At 44.3% G+C, this 15989-nt stretch overlaps 2 protein-coding genes across 9 annotated transcripts in view; one reads left to right on the plus strand and one right to left on the minus strand.

Annotated features, from left to right (window-relative positions):
- The window catches only part of abi1a (abl-interactor 1a), a 46097-nt gene extending 34583 nt beyond the window's left edge, over nt 1–11514 (plus strand). For 2 of the 8 annotated variants that reach the window (XM_047568239.1, XM_047568240.1), the window contains 6 exons: nt 2540–2640; nt 3792–3986; nt 6100–6396; nt 8025–8111; nt 9678–9863; nt 9953–11514. In XM_047568239.1, coding sequence (XP_047424195.1) covers nt 2540–2640; nt 3792–3986; nt 6100–6396; nt 8025–8111; nt 9678–9863; nt 9953–10128 — 1042 coding nt within the window. In that variant the 3' untranslated portion in view covers nt 10129–11514. The remainder of the gene's footprint in view (nt 1–2539; nt 2641–3791; nt 3987–6099; nt 6397–8024; nt 8112–9677; nt 9864–9952) is intronic. The other 6 variants (XM_047568242.1, XM_047568243.1, XM_047568245.1 and 3 more) reach the window with 4 other exon arrangements.
- A 51-nt stretch (nt 11515–11565) lies between these two features.
- Nucleotides 11566–15977, minus strand: pdss1 (prenyl (decaprenyl) diphosphate synthase, subunit 1). Its single transcript, XM_047568249.1, has 11 exons — nt 15777–15977; nt 15090–15154; nt 14559–14691; nt 14325–14455; nt 14024–14165; nt 13828–13939; nt 13644–13753; nt 13453–13533; nt 13217–13330; nt 13027–13107; nt 11566–12410 (listed from the first exon to the last, which is right to left on the minus strand). The coding sequence occupies exons 1-11, from the start codon at nt 15930–15932 to the stop codon at nt 12270–12272; spliced, it is 1266 nt and encodes a 421-aa protein (XP_047424205.1). The 5' UTR covers nt 15933–15977; the 3' UTR covers nt 11566–12269.
- Between the last annotated feature and the right edge of the window lie 12 nt (nt 15978–15989).

Below are 15989 nucleotides of genomic sequence, written 5' to 3' on the forward strand. Positions count from 1 at the left end.
ACGGACGGCTGATTTATACACAGCCCTCTGAGTTAAGTATAGGCTGAATGAACGAGGCAGGCAGAAAGGTGGGGCAGCAGATACGGAGCTGACTTTTATTTTAGATCATTCAGAAACGAAGGAGGGGGAGGAGGGTGGAGAAAGCAAAAACTGAGTAAGAGACATATGGGTTAGCGAAGGAACGAGTAAGTTAGAGCGGGATTGCAATGGATAAAACCAAAAACTTGCAGATGGGGGGTTGAAATGTGGTGTTCGTTCAAAAGAGGGGTGACATGATATTATTTGGCCTTTATCCCCGCGGACACGTCATCCTTCAGCGGGGTAACCCCTGCTGTTTGTGCCTGGAGAGCCCCAGGGCTCGACAGACATGGATCAGAGAGGAGGAGAGGGTAGAGGGGGATGATGGGAAAAGGGGATAAAGAGATATGGGGGAGGTGGGAGCGAGTCAGGGTTCAGTAGAGTGGAAGGAATAACAGGAGATGGAGGGGTGGGGGGTGGGGGGGGGGGGGGGGTGTGCGAATGGGGAATCACTTTACAGGCGATGAAGAGATGAGAGAAAGAGGTCGAGGGATGGTTAGGGGTGAGAGCGGATCAGTTGAAATGCAGAGATGAAAGACGCAGGAAAAAGGCGAGGTGGCATGAGGGGCTGGAGCAGAAAGGAGGATCAAGGTCTGCCTGAAAGACGGAGAGAGAGAGAGAGCGAGAGTGGGAGTGGGAGGGGTGGTTTAGTTGGCCGGGCCATTGATCTACAAGCCCCGGGGTCAAACACAGGGTGAGGCAGCGCTTACGCATACGGGCCAGCGGAGAGCTGACATACAAACTGCATTCACATGTCCTATATTCTAGGCTATACTCACAAAATCCAATACTGCCAGGAAGTTTAATATGATTGTTTTCACAATCGAAGCAGGTGTGTGTTATATGATGCTGTCGTAGAACAGGATGATGAAAATATCAGACAGTGCAGCTTCTGCTCTGATAGAAAGAGATTGATTAGAGGAGCAGCTAATGTCATTATTAATGAGTGGATTATTTCTTGAGATTAGAAGATGAATTGTTCATTGAAGAAAAGGTTCCTTAGGAAATTAAAAACCTCAGCCAAGTGGTTTGTCAATTTACAATTAAATTACACAAGTATATTGGTATTTTACACTTGAGACGTTCAAAACTGCAAATGGGTCAATATAGAATTAATTAATAATAATAAAAAAGGACTATATATCACTAAATGCCAACTAAATAACCACCTGCATTTAATAACAACCACCTTCTTATTAGCTGAACGATAATAAAATTAGCTTATTCAACATCTGTTTTTGTTAAGTTGAGATAATCGTGACAGATGTTTCTTTTTTGGTAATATATCAAATTTTACATGGAAAATAACAAATTGTATCTGTGTCCGAGAAATCACTTCCAGCTAAGTTACCCATTGTAAACACATTATATTGCACTTCTCAAGGAAGTGTGTTAAATCCAAATCACATGACCTGCTCCAAGGTTTGTTCTTCCTCCTCTTTCTTAGTTATTTAATATAAAGTAGTGCGTGAGTCAAGTGTGGATTTAACACATGTCAACAGTGTTACTACAAAATATTTATAAATAACCTTCTATTTCAATTTACTCAGTTGTATATATAATATTTAGACGTAGAAATGCCATGTAATGATTAGTTATATGTGGCCATGTTGATTTAAACCATGTTAAACTCAATTATATATTGACCCAAATATTGTGTTTTTGCATTTGATTTTTTTTATGAAAGCTCACGAAAGTTGTCACATTTATACGTATTTCACATTAAAAAAAAAAAAAAAAAAAAATCTGAATGTGAATGAATGTTTGATGAACACATACTGTATGAGCACGTTTTCTAAATTTGCCTTTCTTACACCTAATATATAAATGTGCGCCTGCTACGTTAGCTGCGCCTTTACCTGCGTCTACGCTTTGGTGTGTTGTAGCTCAAAGCTGTGAATGAACTGTTGCCCTAGTTGCGCATTTGTTTCTTTGTTCTTGTTTGTTCATTTACTAAAAATACAGTGTGCAGAACGTGTACGATGGCTCATACGGTATCATTTTCCACCGAGCTAAAATTAGCCTCTGATTCACCCGTATTCAATAATGTGCCAAATGAAAGTGAAGAGTATTATCAGTGATTATTAACCACATTGTGTTATAATTAGTGTAAGGGGGGGAAAAATAGGGTTTGAAGATATTTTAGGTGGTGTGCATGCAAAAAAAAAAGAAAAAGAAAACTCACAAACCCCTTGATTGCACAATATTCAGTATTATTCAGATGATCTGACTGATCACGACCAAAATCCTTCACCCAGCTCATGTTGATGTGTCACATCGTAGCTCAATTGTAAGTCAGCGCTGGCGTATTCTAAGCAAAAGTAAATGTGATGCTTGCGGCCTAATATTTCTAAATGGGACAAAGGCAGAGAAGCGGCGAAGTCCCCGTATCTGCAGAATTACCTGCTGTGCCCTGAATAAAGCGATGTCCTCTTTCCCTTCTGTGCCTCTCCTCCCTCAGTGGAAGCAGCGGGGGCAGCGGCAGCAGGGAGAACAGCGGCAGCAGCGGGATCGGCATTCCCATCGCCGTGCCTACGCCCTCCATCCCCAACTCTGGGCCAGGTGAGCTTGACAGTGACATTGTCTTTCGGTGCCGATGTGAAATAAAAACCTGCCCCACCCTCCCTAAGAAATCCGCTCAGAAAATTTACAGGTGTTGTGGACGGTTCTGTTTTCTCTTACACTCACTTGCCAGTTCATTAGGTACAGTAGTGGAAACAAATGCATTAATTTAACATCCATGCACTAAATTTTATTTATATGAAGGTTGTCATATTCAACATTTGTTTCAAATATACTGTTATGCATTTGTTTCCACTGCCTAATGCTTGGACAAGCTGGTGTATTTTAGTCCTTTTTCAGGGTATGTTTTTTCAGCGCTGACAATAATAAAACCTATACAAAGCCTCAGAAACTCATATCAGCCTGACCTGAGTAAGATGAGATAGCGCTCCTTAAACATTAACAGACAGCGATGAGAAAACGCAGCTATTCCGTTTGCACAACGTGAGCCTCAGCCAGGCTCCACTTTGTGTAATAATTATTAGAGAGTGCATATCTATATCTAATGACATAAAGAAATCAATTTAAAAGCTAAAAACTAAATCTAGATTTAGAAAATCTGGGGCAACAAACACTCGGAATCAGGTTGATTTCACAAAACTGTGCAGATATAAATGCACGAAAGACATTGTTTGACAAGGTGTTAACGCAACGTGCTATTTGCCGATAGTGGTCCTACGCTCCACAAAGCCCGTGTTTACCAGACGGGGGATTATGGAGGTTCATTGTGTCTCTAAGCACAGCTGATTCTCTATCCTACTGTGTAAATAGGCCAAGCTGCGTGAGGCCTGCTGCTTTACAGTTAAACAGTAAGGGCCCGCATAACACCGTGCACGAGCTACACACGGTGTTGCGTTACACCACGGACGCCACCGAGATGTTTAACTTTTGCATATGTCTTCAGATGTGGAGGGGAGTGTTTCAGGTTTTTACGCAGCAGCTGTTTTACCTCTCGCCGGCGCTCGCCGGTCGCCATGGAAACACTACAAAGAAGCGCGCTCCGTCTTGTCGGAGTCGAAGCGCCCCCCCCCCCCCCCCCCCCCCAGCCCTGAAGGGTCTTTGAGTAAACTGATGTGGTGTTATGTAACGGGCCGGAGGTGCAGGACACTCTGCGACGTAAACCGCGCACTAATGTGAAATACTCCTTTCAGTCCCGCCCATGTCCGCTCCCCCGGGAGCCGCTCCGCCTCCCCCGCCCCCTCCTCTACCTCCACCTGCTCCTCCTATGGCCGGGTTTGCCCCCCCAGCCCCACCTCCTCCTCCTCCTCCTCCTGCTGCTCCACCTGCTCCTCCCGTGGCCGGGCTCGCCCCCGCGGCGCCCCCGCCGCCGCCGCCGCCGCCCATAGGTGAGATCCCTCGAACTCCAAGGCCGCCTTGGAGCCTGCCGCCTCTGCTGACCGGATGGTGGATCATCACGCCTCTTGTGATCTTCTCACGGTGGAGATGCACAAATGAATGTGCTGCGGGTGTGGCTGTCTGTTTTTCGCACACTGCAAGCAAAGATATACACGGTAGCTTACTAAAATGTGGTTCCACAGGGGGAAAAAAAAAAATAAAAAATGGCAGTGGGAGCTGCTGGACTCAACATCAAGACATTTATCTTTAGTTGCTTTAAACTATTATCTTTGAGTGAAATAACATTCGGAGGAAAAAGAGGAAAGGTAGAAGTCTAATTGGCTTTTCACAAGTGTTTTCCGTGGCCAACTTATCCCTCGGCCAATAAACTCGTTGACCCCAACACATCTGCCAAGATGCCTTGGTTCAGCTCTCTAGTTGCTTGCAGTGTGAACAGACATTATGCTTCTGTTTGCAAATATAGAGTTTACACTCTGGCTTTTTTTTTTTTAAAGTCACATTTATCTTAATCCTCAGTGGTGGTGGTCCTTCATTTTTCGCTGATGTTATCGGCTAATAAAGAAGTCTCAACTCACCCTAAGGCTCGCTCAAGTAAAATCTCTAAAAAATGATCATTTGCATTTGACCTCCAGCTGCTGTGGATCTTAAAAAAAAAAAATCCAAACCCAGTGGCACATCTTCATTAATATGGAAGATCTTAACCTTTACCACCAAAAAAGTGTAAAAAGAACCTCAGAGCTTCAGTGAGTTTGAGACTTCTTCACAGGTACAGTATGTTTTCCCTTTCATTCGATTCCATTTAAATATATGTGGTTGTGGTCAGAGCTGCATCAGGTGTAAATCATGAGTGGTGACGGTACGAGGCCAAAGTTTGGCGACAATCAAACTGTTCAATTTGCACAATTGATTTAAAACTAAATCACCCTGAGTTTATACACAGAAACATTACTCTACATATTCATCCATTGTATGAAGGATGGAAGTATCGCATGTCCTACACTAGCTAACACTGTAGTTCCTGAGAGTTTAGTTGAGGTCAGCGGCGCCAGTTGTGACCAGAGGTAGGAAGTACAGCAGTGAACTACCACCTGATTATGAGGAACTTAATGAAGCTAATGTCACATAGCACGATTTCAGGATAATGGACTCCCAAAGCATTCAAACAGCCATTTAGATCCTGCAAATGTTCAGTGTTTGCCTGATGCAGCTTTAATTCACGCGGGGCTTCGACTCTGAATCACTGGGTAAATCTGCGTTTGATTTCCAAAGCTGACAAACATCCAGCTGTTTGATTCCTATCAACTACAGTGCACCGCTCACATCTCAGCAAAACCTTATGATGGCGATGTCTTTAAACATGCACACTTCTGAACATCAATGCACGTAACCTTTCAGCTGCCGGGGACGATATGGAGAAGTTTGTATGTGCTTGTGTTCCTCTGAATTTGTTTCTTCCTCCGGTTCCACCCATCCCTATCTGAGAGCACGGTCTCCTGAGAGACTATATTATCTAGAAATGTGAACAGGAAATGCTCAAGCAGAACAAAAAAAGAAAACAACAGTAGCCCCTCCTTCCTCTCTGTCTTTGCCTTTCGTATACTTTCGCGCTGCCACACTCTTCACATATTTGTTTAATGCTGCTGTGATGATGCTGTTGTTTGAGGAGATGATTGCACAATATCGTAAAAAATTCCCTGCAGTTACTCAAAGGTCTACCGATGCGCTGCTTTCGCTGCCGGGCCCGTTAAAAAAAAAAAAAAAAAAGAAGGATGTGTCTGTTTTGTTGCTGCTGTGTATTCCTCTCTGCAGTTTCCCTTCATTGTTTCTTCCAAAGATGCTCAAGGTTTAATCGAGTGACTCCTTGGGACTCGTGAAATACGTGCGTTTAACAACTCGTGTTGCCTCCCTGAGCTCATCTGCTTCCTCTTTTCATCAAGTGCGGGGGTTCTAATCAGTAATTAAAATAAACCCTTACGGTGTTTCAAGTGATTCATGTTTTGCTTGGTTTCTCCCCTCTTCCCTCATCACTCCTTCCCCTCTGTCTAACCTCCCTTCCTCCTCGCTCTTTCCTCCCTTTCCCCTCCATCCTTGGGTGTTTTCTAGCGGTGGCCCCTGGGCCTGGTCTGGGCCCCGCTCCAATGTCCCAGTTCGGAACCATCTCGCGGCAGATTTCGCGGCACAACCCCTCCAACTCCTCTATCTCTATGGTTTCGGCCACGGGCACCTACCGCCGGGCGCCGTCGGTCACTTCGCAGTTCTCCTTGCAGCAGCAGCAGCAACTACAGCAGCAGCAACTACAGCAGCAGCAGCAGCAACTACAGCAGCAACAGCAGCAGCAGCAGCAGCAGCAGCAACAGCCTCATATTAATGGAGGCACTCCTGGCTACGGCCAGAACTCAAGTAAGGCGCTTCTGTCTCCAGCTCCAACCTGCTTTATAAATCCTAAACTGTCACAGCCCTCGCGTTTCCTTTAATCACGCACAGTCACAAAACTAAAGAGGCCTCTCTGTAGCCACAGCGCAATTCCTCACATTTATAAGTGAGTCACCGCTCCTCTGAAGGTCAGGCCTGTATTCTTGTCAGAACCATTGACTTTTCTGTTAAGTCTGAGAGTTTTCTCCCCCGACTGCGAGATGTCTTTAGTATTGACGCGAAAAGGCGTCGTCCTTGGATCCTCGGGCAGATAAAATGCAGACTTGGTCGATGTTTATTAACAATGCGCAGCCGCTGTGTTTTGAAGTGGGGCGAAAGAGCGCGCTCGAAGTTTACCTGTCAGCGGATTTCTGTTCGTCACGTGGGTTCGGTTTCCAAGTATTGACGTGCCGTCAGTTAAGTCAAAAAAAAAAAACTAAAACAAAGGCGGCTAAACTTGTTGAGCAGGCATTTCTTCACTCCCCCAGGTGGCTTCTTCGGCTCTGTTTAGGTAACATCTGTGGGCAGTTCACACTTCAAACTCACGTGACTCTTCTCTGTTAATGACCAGATTCTCAAGGAACTGTTCCGACTAACCCGGGTGGTACTCGAAAACTGTGGTGAAACGCCTTTGTTTTAGCTTTGTTGTTTTGCATCTGACGTGACCTGGATGACTGATAATCTTCACAGACAGTTAAACCCGTATCATGATCGACCTCAGTGTGCAATTAAGACAGTTGGGAGTCAAGAAAAGCAGTCACTGAGAGGAATGCCGGTTGCCAGTTTGAGATAACAGGGAGTAGCAGAGCTAAGTGACCTTTAATTTGCTGGGAGGACTTGTTTTTCCAAGAACATGGCCGCACTGTATGGACGACGTGTACATCTAGCTGAGATCTGATCATAATGCAAGCCACACCACCTCCAGATGTGGCGGATCACATACCAATCGCCGTGCAGGGTTGTTCTCGCCTCGCACGTGTTTTCTCAGCTACAGATCAGAATTTCATGTTCATAATTTGGGATTGATCAGATCATCTGGGAAAAAGTGACAAATATATGAAATGAGACTCTTTAGATATAACTACAACAGATTTGAAGGGAGCTCGACTGCTTTTCTTGTTAGTTGAGTTTAAGGGTGAGAGAGATTCAGTGCGAACAGCGCCCTCTTCTGGCTATTGGCGACTTTTTTTTTTTTTTTTTTAAGAGAGGGACCTGCCTGATTGACAGAAAATCAAACATAATCCTCTGTTTATCCTCTGGGCCCGGTGATCCCTACATACCACGTGAAATCTCATCAGGCACCGACATCGCTGAAGTTTTCACTCGGTGTTTGAGCTGCGGAGACGCTGCAGCAAACTGATGTTATTCTTTTGGGAATTCATCAGTTATTTAACTCACTACACATTTCTGCACACGGTGTGGCACTTAACTCCTTATTTTATTAGACGAGCTCACGGTTCTTGTGGTGTGTGTTGTGTTTGCTTTGCTCTGTCTTCTGCACATTCTCGGTGACTGATGGGCTTTATCTGTTTGTTTTTTTTCTTTCTCTCCGTTGCTCACTTTCTTTCTTTCTTTTTCTGCCCTCCTTTCTTTTTTTTTTCTCCGCTGGCTTTCAGTGTCTATCGCTCCTCCTCCTCCCCCCATGCCCCAGCTGACTCCACAGATACCTCTGACTGGCTTTGTGGCCAGGATGCAGGAGAGCAGTAAGTGAAGAGGCTGAAAGGCACACAGCACTTCCCTCCTTTTCTGTGCCAACTGTTCCCATTTCCAGAACCCCCAGCATGCATCATGCTCGTTCATCTTCTATAGTCTGTTGAGACCATTTAATACCAAACTCTTCCAACAAAGAATGGTCAGGCAATGTGTCGTTTGCTAGAATTAATTCATCATTTACGTAAGTTTTTTGGCAACTTCATCCAGCCGGGTATCGTACGTAGTTTCTGGATTAATCTGTTGCCTGGCAGTAGGTGCGCTGAATTTATTTGAAGCATTGCAAGGTTGGGGTGAGTGCCAAAGGTCACCACAGAGCATGATGGGACCCTTTGCTGCCCCTTGCTGGTACAAACAGTACATTACAGTCATTTATTAAAGAATAAAAGTTTGGCCATAACATTATGACCCCTGACAGCCAGGTGAAAGAGATAAAGCAAGTGAACTTTGAACTTTGTGACTTTGACAAAAGCCAAATTGTTATAGCTAGATGACTGCGTCAGAGCATGTGCAGCTCGTGTGAGGTTTCCCAGGTTTGCAGCAGTCAAAAGCGGTCCAAGGAAAGAACCGGTGAAAGGGTCGTGGGCCTCACTGGCCTCCACATTCCCCAGATCTCAGTCTAATGGAATCTGTGGGATGTGCTGGACAACCGAGTCTGATCCACGGAGGCCCCACCTCACAGCTTACAGGACTAAAATGATCTTTCACTAACATCTTGGTGCCAGAAAAAGTCTTAGCATGTGTCCGAACTCGTCCCCTAACCCCTACATAGGGCCCTATGTAGGGGTTAGGGGGCGATTTTCGGACACAACCCTTTCACCGGTTTCGTAGTGGTGTCCAAAGCCCTACATAAGGCACTGAAAAATTTCCCATAAAGCATTGTGAAAAGTAGTGACCATCCGATGGTCACTCAACGGGTGGTGGATATCCCATCATGCATTGCGTCTCTAGCGGCGCCGCCATTAATGGCCATATTTGTTTACAAAATTACCACGTTTTATGTGTAATGTGTAAATTATACGTAATGATGCGACAGCAGTGACGTCATTAAGTGCGCGTCAAACTCTGACACGTGTAGTGTCCGAGAGCTGTTGGGATTGAGCTCACTATATAGTGCTCCCTACATAGGGAGTAGGGGGCGAGTGAACGATTTAGGACACAGGGTTGGACTACAGCTAAAAAGGCCCAGGAAGCGTCGTAATGTTATGGCTGATCGTTGTAGTATTTTTATTTTTTTAATATAGCCTTCTAAACCTACTTTAATAGCATGACATAGCGTGTACTACTCATCGTGTTCATAAATTGCCTGTTTACTCTATGTGCATGCTTGTATACTTAGAGCCCCACCAAAAGGAGCACAAACCACTCAAGAGCATAAAACCTGCAATACATATCCTATTAAGCAGCCTGCTTGGTGAACACAATATATACACACTCACCCGCTGCACGTCTGAATCATAATAACCCTGCATGATTCTGCCGCCGCCCCACCTCCCTTCTCTCACCAGGTTCTCCGTAACTCCACGAATCCACCTTTAAAAACCTGTTTCCTCAAACAGTTGCAGATACCCCGACTCCTCCTCCGCCGCCTCCCCCGGATGATTTGCCCATGTTCGACGACTCCCCGCCGCCCCCGCCGCCTCCTCCCGTAGACTACGAGGAGGAGGACGCCGCCGTCGTACACTACAACGACCCCTACGCCGACGGGGACCCACAGTGGGCCCCCAAGAACTACGTGGAGAAAGGTCTGCTCCGGAGCCCTAGCGTTAAAGATGCACTGACTCCCGGCCTGCTTTCTCACATCACCCCTCCCTTCCTTCCTCCTTTTTCACAGTGGTGGCCATCTACGACTACACCCGGGACAAGGACGACGAGTTGTCCTTCATGGAGGGGGCGATCATTTACGTCGTCAAGAAGAACGACGACGGCTGGTTCGAGGGCGTGTGCAACGGCATCACCGGCCTGTTCCCCGGGAACTACGTAGAGTCCATCATGCACTACGCTGACTGAAGGGACACCGTGGTAAAGAAAAAATAGAAAAAATAAAGAAAAGTAGTTTATTTATTCAGTCATATCATAATCCACTGAGAGACTGACAGCAGCAATCTGAATCCTGAGAAGGATAGACATAATTGTATGATCCCTTTTTTGTTTTTGATATGACAGAATGTTCCTTCCCTTAATGATTTCAAATAAAATGAAAAGTAATATCTATTTAGTTTATTTTGGTGTTATAAGGACGGGGTGGGGGGCATTTATGGAATATGTAAAGGTCTCTAAAGGATTGGACTTCACACGCTCAGACGGGTTAAGTGTTAAGATATGACAGAACTAAAAAATCCACCGTGAGCTGCAGCCACTCCGCAATGTAAATCCACTGAATGTCGATTATGATTCCTCAGCTCCACACGGGGAAATAAACACAGACGGCCTGTTGATACTTTACAAATTCAAATACTGTAAATGGTATTTCAATCTTGGCGTTAACCGCATGCAAATCTTTTGAGATATAATGTAATCTTAAGTTTACTGCCACTATGCTTCCATTATGTTGTAAATGTATTCATCTTTTTTTTTTTTTATTACACTGTTGAAAGAAATCACTGAACTTTTTTTTTTTTTTAGACTCTGAAGTACATTTCCCACCAAGGGCATGTAGGTTCTTGTTTTCATCAAATGTGAACTTTCAAACAGGAGCATTTTCACAACGATATCATCAAAACGAATGGATAAACTGTAAAACAACTCTTGGTTTTGGTGCGTCCTCACCTTCCAAAACTCAAAAACCTTTTCAGTGCATTCAGATCTGCTCCTACACCAAGAGAACACATTCCATTTTAGGACCACGTCACATCACTGCTCATTTCTTAACTAATCCACACAGGATCCATTGGTAACTTCCAGTAACGGGCTACGGTTCTGATAGGCGTGCAGTGATTATTAGACAGGATTTTTTTTTTTCCCCCACCGCCCAACACTGCCATGTGACAATTCAGACGTAATAACGTAGACCAATGAACAACTCTAATACCTCCTCGTAGCGACAGCGGCCTGCTCTATTCGAGGACCGCGTTGAATGCTAGAAACAGGTGTACATACTACCAGAACTCCAGTAGAAAAATAAAAATCAGCAAACATTAGATATCACTCAGGTCTGGAAATCACCTTGACAGCATTGTATTTTTTGTGTGTGTGTGTTGGCCCGAAAACAAACTTTTTTTTTTTAATACATTACCTGCAGCTAATGCCTTGACATTTGGCCCAGTTTCATTTAAAAGTGTTCCAGCTCAATATAATGGTTAGAAATATTAAGATCTTCCCTTCATTTGTATATATAATATGTTGATTGAAAAATTAATGTACAGTCTTTTATAATAAACAATTCTATGTACAATACGCACGTGTTGTCACTTCGAAGAACAAAGGAATGAAAACGAGAAGCTTTTCGGTTTAAATAAAAAACAAAAAGTCAACTGTTGGTTTATTGAGCACACAGTCGTTGGAGATGTTAAGGCCGAGGTTGTTACAGGACACTTACAGGAGTAACCTCTTAACATTTCACAGACAGAGACGCGCGACTGTTTGGCCTCTGGTGTGCGGACGGAGCCGAACAAACACAACAACGATGACACGCTTTCCATCCCACTTGGAATAATGAGCTCTGCAACGCCGCCGCCGCCGCCGCCGCTCAGGGACCAGCATGTAACAAACTCTGTCAGGTCACAGTCGGCTGGCGTGAGGCACGGCAGGCTGCTGCAGTTACAGTACTGTATGTAGTGAAGGATTGTTTTCTTGATTTAAGATTGCAATTCATTTCCAAATCATCAACGGTTTTCGCTAAAAACAAACGTGTAAATATTTGCATTTCGTCCAGGTGACTCACCCCCGTGGACATTTTAGGGAGCGGCTGAGAGAGCGTTGAAACGACAATCAGTTCAGAGAGACTCCTGCATGCTGCCAGATTCATTTAGTGTTTACACTAAAAAAACAGAAGCAGGGGTCCTTCCAAACTGAACTCCCATCGCTCCTCTCACCGTTTTTATTTTATTTTTTTTTTTTACCCGACCCTGTCCAGCACAGACGCCCAGGGCGCCGGGGTGAGTCGCCTTTTCGCGGGGTAGCTGCCTGAAGGGAAACCTGGCAGAGGAGCTTCACTTGTCTCTGGTGAGAACCATCTCCGTGAGCCTGATGAGGGCGTCTCTCTCCGGGGAGGGCCGCAGCATGCTGATCTGTCTGATGGCTTCTTGACAGTAGCGTTGGGCCAGGAAGCTGGTCTGCTGCACACCATCGCTCTGAAACAAAACAACAGTTTACTGCACACTTCTTTTTTTTCCCCAACCGGTATAAAAGACTATTTCGTATTTGCAGTAATCGCTACGAATATATCACGTGCTTCTGATTGGCAGCAACAGAGATGCCTACATATAGGTATTTAAACAACAACGAAGTGGATTCAGGACAAGCCTCCGAGCCAAATCCCACAAAACAATCTGAGGAGACGGTCCAATCTGAACAAGTCTGAGAGGATCTGCTCAAATCCAGGTGTGCAAAGCTTGTAGAAATCTCTGCCAAAGGGGATTCTGCAAAGTACTGATTCAAGAGTCTGAATACTTTTGTAAATGAGAGACTTAAGCTTTAGGTTTGTTGACTTACCAAACAGTTTTCAGTTTGTCTTTAGTGCTTTTCCAGTGTATATTAATGAGAACAAAGCTCCGTTTATCTACTTAAACTGAATGTGTGGCACAAATGAGTGCAAACATACTTTTCTCATTTACATTATGCATCGTTCAGGAACTAGATACTGTCACTGGCTTATTTAATTTTTTTCTGTAAAATATGACATTTAACTGATTACATATTTCAGTCCCTACAAATATACACTTTTTTAAAGAGCATTTTTAGTTGTACCTGAAGGACGTACTGCCAGGCTCGGTCCACGTCTCCTTTGGAGCTGAAACGTCTCATGATCATTGAGTGAAGCTCAGGAAACTAAGACAAACAAAAAAGGTAAATTCTGACTGCGGACACTGACGTCGTTACATTCAGGTGACTGAAGCTGTAGATCTGGGCTGGTTTATCTGAGAACTCGGTTTTGTACCTGTTGACAAGCGAACAGGACCGGTCCGGTGGCCAAGCCGAGTTTCAGATCGGCCGCAGAAGGTTTCCCCAGCTGACTGGCTCCGGTTGTGAAGTCCAAAACATCGTCCACCAGCTACCGAGCAAAAACAGACCCCCTTAATTGTTAATATTAAAATGTACAACAACCTTCCTACTCATTTATTCTTGGAGCTTCACTTATCAAACTATAGAGGAAGCAGCTGGAACTGAAATCACCTGAAAAGCGATGCCGACGTTTCTCCCGTACTGGTAGGCTATTTCATGAACCTCAGGATCAGAGTTCACCAGGATAGATACCTTAAATGAAATTAAAGAGAGCAGACAGTCAACAAAAAAAACATTACGTGTAGAAACCGATGCTTTACTCCATCTCTGCTCTATTTGTTGTTCAGACAGAACGTACATACTGCTTTACAACTGTGTGCAATAAGACTGGCTGTCTTCTTGAAGGTTTTCTCGAGGTAGTGCTTGAATCTCTCGTTCTCGTTTTCTTTGGAGCCCAGCTGCATGAATTCGCCTAGACGGACGACACTGTTTGTTAATTGGGTCATCACAACGTCACGTGCGCGTGTCTCAAGTGTCGTACTGTACCTCGCACAAGATCCTCGATCACCTGGGATAAGACCTTCACCACCGTGTTGTTGCCGATGCGAGCCAGAGCCATCGAGGCAGCGGAGAGGATGAAATCTCCGACTAAGATGGCCTGGAAGAGAGGACGCGAATGAGAATCACAGGCAACACGATGAGAGGAAAGTATGAGGAAACGGATTGCATGAATGCGTCTTACCTTTCTTTCACCCCACACTTCATTTATCGTTCTCTTTCCTCTCCGCTTATCTGATCCATCTATTACGTCATCGTGCACCAGGCTGGCAGTGTGAATCATTTCAGTGATCATAGCGATGGCCTTCTGCCCCGGGAGCAAATCTCTGCAACAGATGACAGATTGCAGGAAGTCGGATGAAATACAATAAAATCTCAGATTATGTTTCATAAAATAATCTACAAACGATTTAGCACAAGGTGTGGTGACGGTAGTCACAGTTTACATGTGGGTCAACAGGTAAAAAGTGTTTTTTTTTTTTTACCCAGCTCTGTTGCTGTGGATGTTGAGGGCGCGGGCCATCAGGACAACAATCATTGGTCGGATAGCTTTGCCTTTGCCGTCGAAGTAGTAGTCACATAGAAACTTCAGCTCGTCTCTGGAGACGAACAGCTCCTGTGAAGCGAAGTCCAAAAATCAACTCATGTTCTGCTAAAATCACTTGCCATTAAAAAGTGCAACAACGTTTAGATTCCTCGTCCCTAAATTAAAGTCTCACCTTTTTGATGTCGTCATATAAACTTGTTAAATCTTTCTGTGCTAACGTGAAAGGGTCCTTGAGTTTCGCATCGCTGTGCGTTGTTCTGCAACAGCAAGACTGTAGCGTGGGATACAGCAACCGGGAATTGTGACTGGAGACGGAAAAACAACTCTTTGTTAGCATTTTCATCTGAAAATACACCAACATGCCAAAACATTAGGTACAAGAGTGCAAACGATTTCAGTCTAATATAACAGTTCTGCACATAATGCTTCTTCCTGGTTGTTGTAATGTTCAGTTTATGATGAAACAGTTTAAGAAAAAGGTGGTGAATTGAATGTGTGATCATTTTAAAGTATGGAGTTTGTTGTGTAAGTGAATGTTGGTACAACACAATACAATTTAATAGTACCACAAAGCACAGCCTCCAAACTGAAAACACATTTTTAACAAATTCTGAATATATTCATGTAGACACAATTTAATGCATGACTGTTTTATAAGAATACATTTATTTCCATTAGAAACAAAGATCACGCCATAGCTCACCTGGTTAGAGATAAATTAAAGGGCAGGGTATTCCGGTGTGTGTGTGCAGACGGCCGTGGCTGCCTCTGGAAGTCAAATGGATCAGAGATGAATTCAGATGCACATTGTATTAAAGGAAAAAAGTAACTAAATAAAATAAATCCATGTACATAATGACAATATCAGACAAAGATCCTCTCATTCATTAATTTTATAAATAAAATATAAACAAGCCAAGAGTAACCTATTTAATACAACACGAAAAAATACAACATGCAATTTCAATTTAAAGTCAAGCCTCTTCCAGTATTTTCTAAAATTAGAAGTTTTGTCAAGGGACTCTGGAATGGCACATGTAAGCTTGAATGTCGAATGAATGAGTCAAGAAAATGCAAAAGACGTTTCCTGAACATGGGTTAGACTCAGAGGGACATCTGGCCAAGTCAAAGGCAGCTTAGTGTAAAGTCAGGAGCAGGTCTTGACCTTTATACGTGCAGACACACCGGACAACAAGTCACTATTCATTAAGAATATTTTAAAAATAAAATCAGGAAATTCCTGCTGTAATCAGAAATTACAGACGCTAGTGAGGCTTCCGGCTAAGACTTAGTCGGTCCATTTGACAGCTTGGCGGTGTGCAGTGTATGACCTTCCTAGTTTGACAGCACACCCTGCCCGGTAACCTCATGCTTCCCTCCACACACTCACCTCATTCCGCGACACGGAGCTCGAGGGCGCCCGGCCCAGGTAGGACGCGGCGGAGGACACGGATCTGACGTTAAAATACCGCAGCGCTTCAAGTAAACTGGTGGTCGTGCAGTTTGTACTCCACCTTCGACACTGTCTCCACCACGGTACCGCCATGTTCCCACTATGGCATGCATTGGGAACATATTATATAGCGCAACGGAAACGGAAATT

This window comes from Mugil cephalus, chromosome 18 (assembly GCF_022458985.1).
Source record: "Mugil cephalus isolate CIBA_MC_2020 chromosome 18, CIBA_Mcephalus_1.1, whole genome shotgun sequence".
Classification (NCBI taxonomy): domain Eukaryota; kingdom Metazoa; phylum Chordata; class Actinopteri; order Mugiliformes; family Mugilidae; genus Mugil; species Mugil cephalus.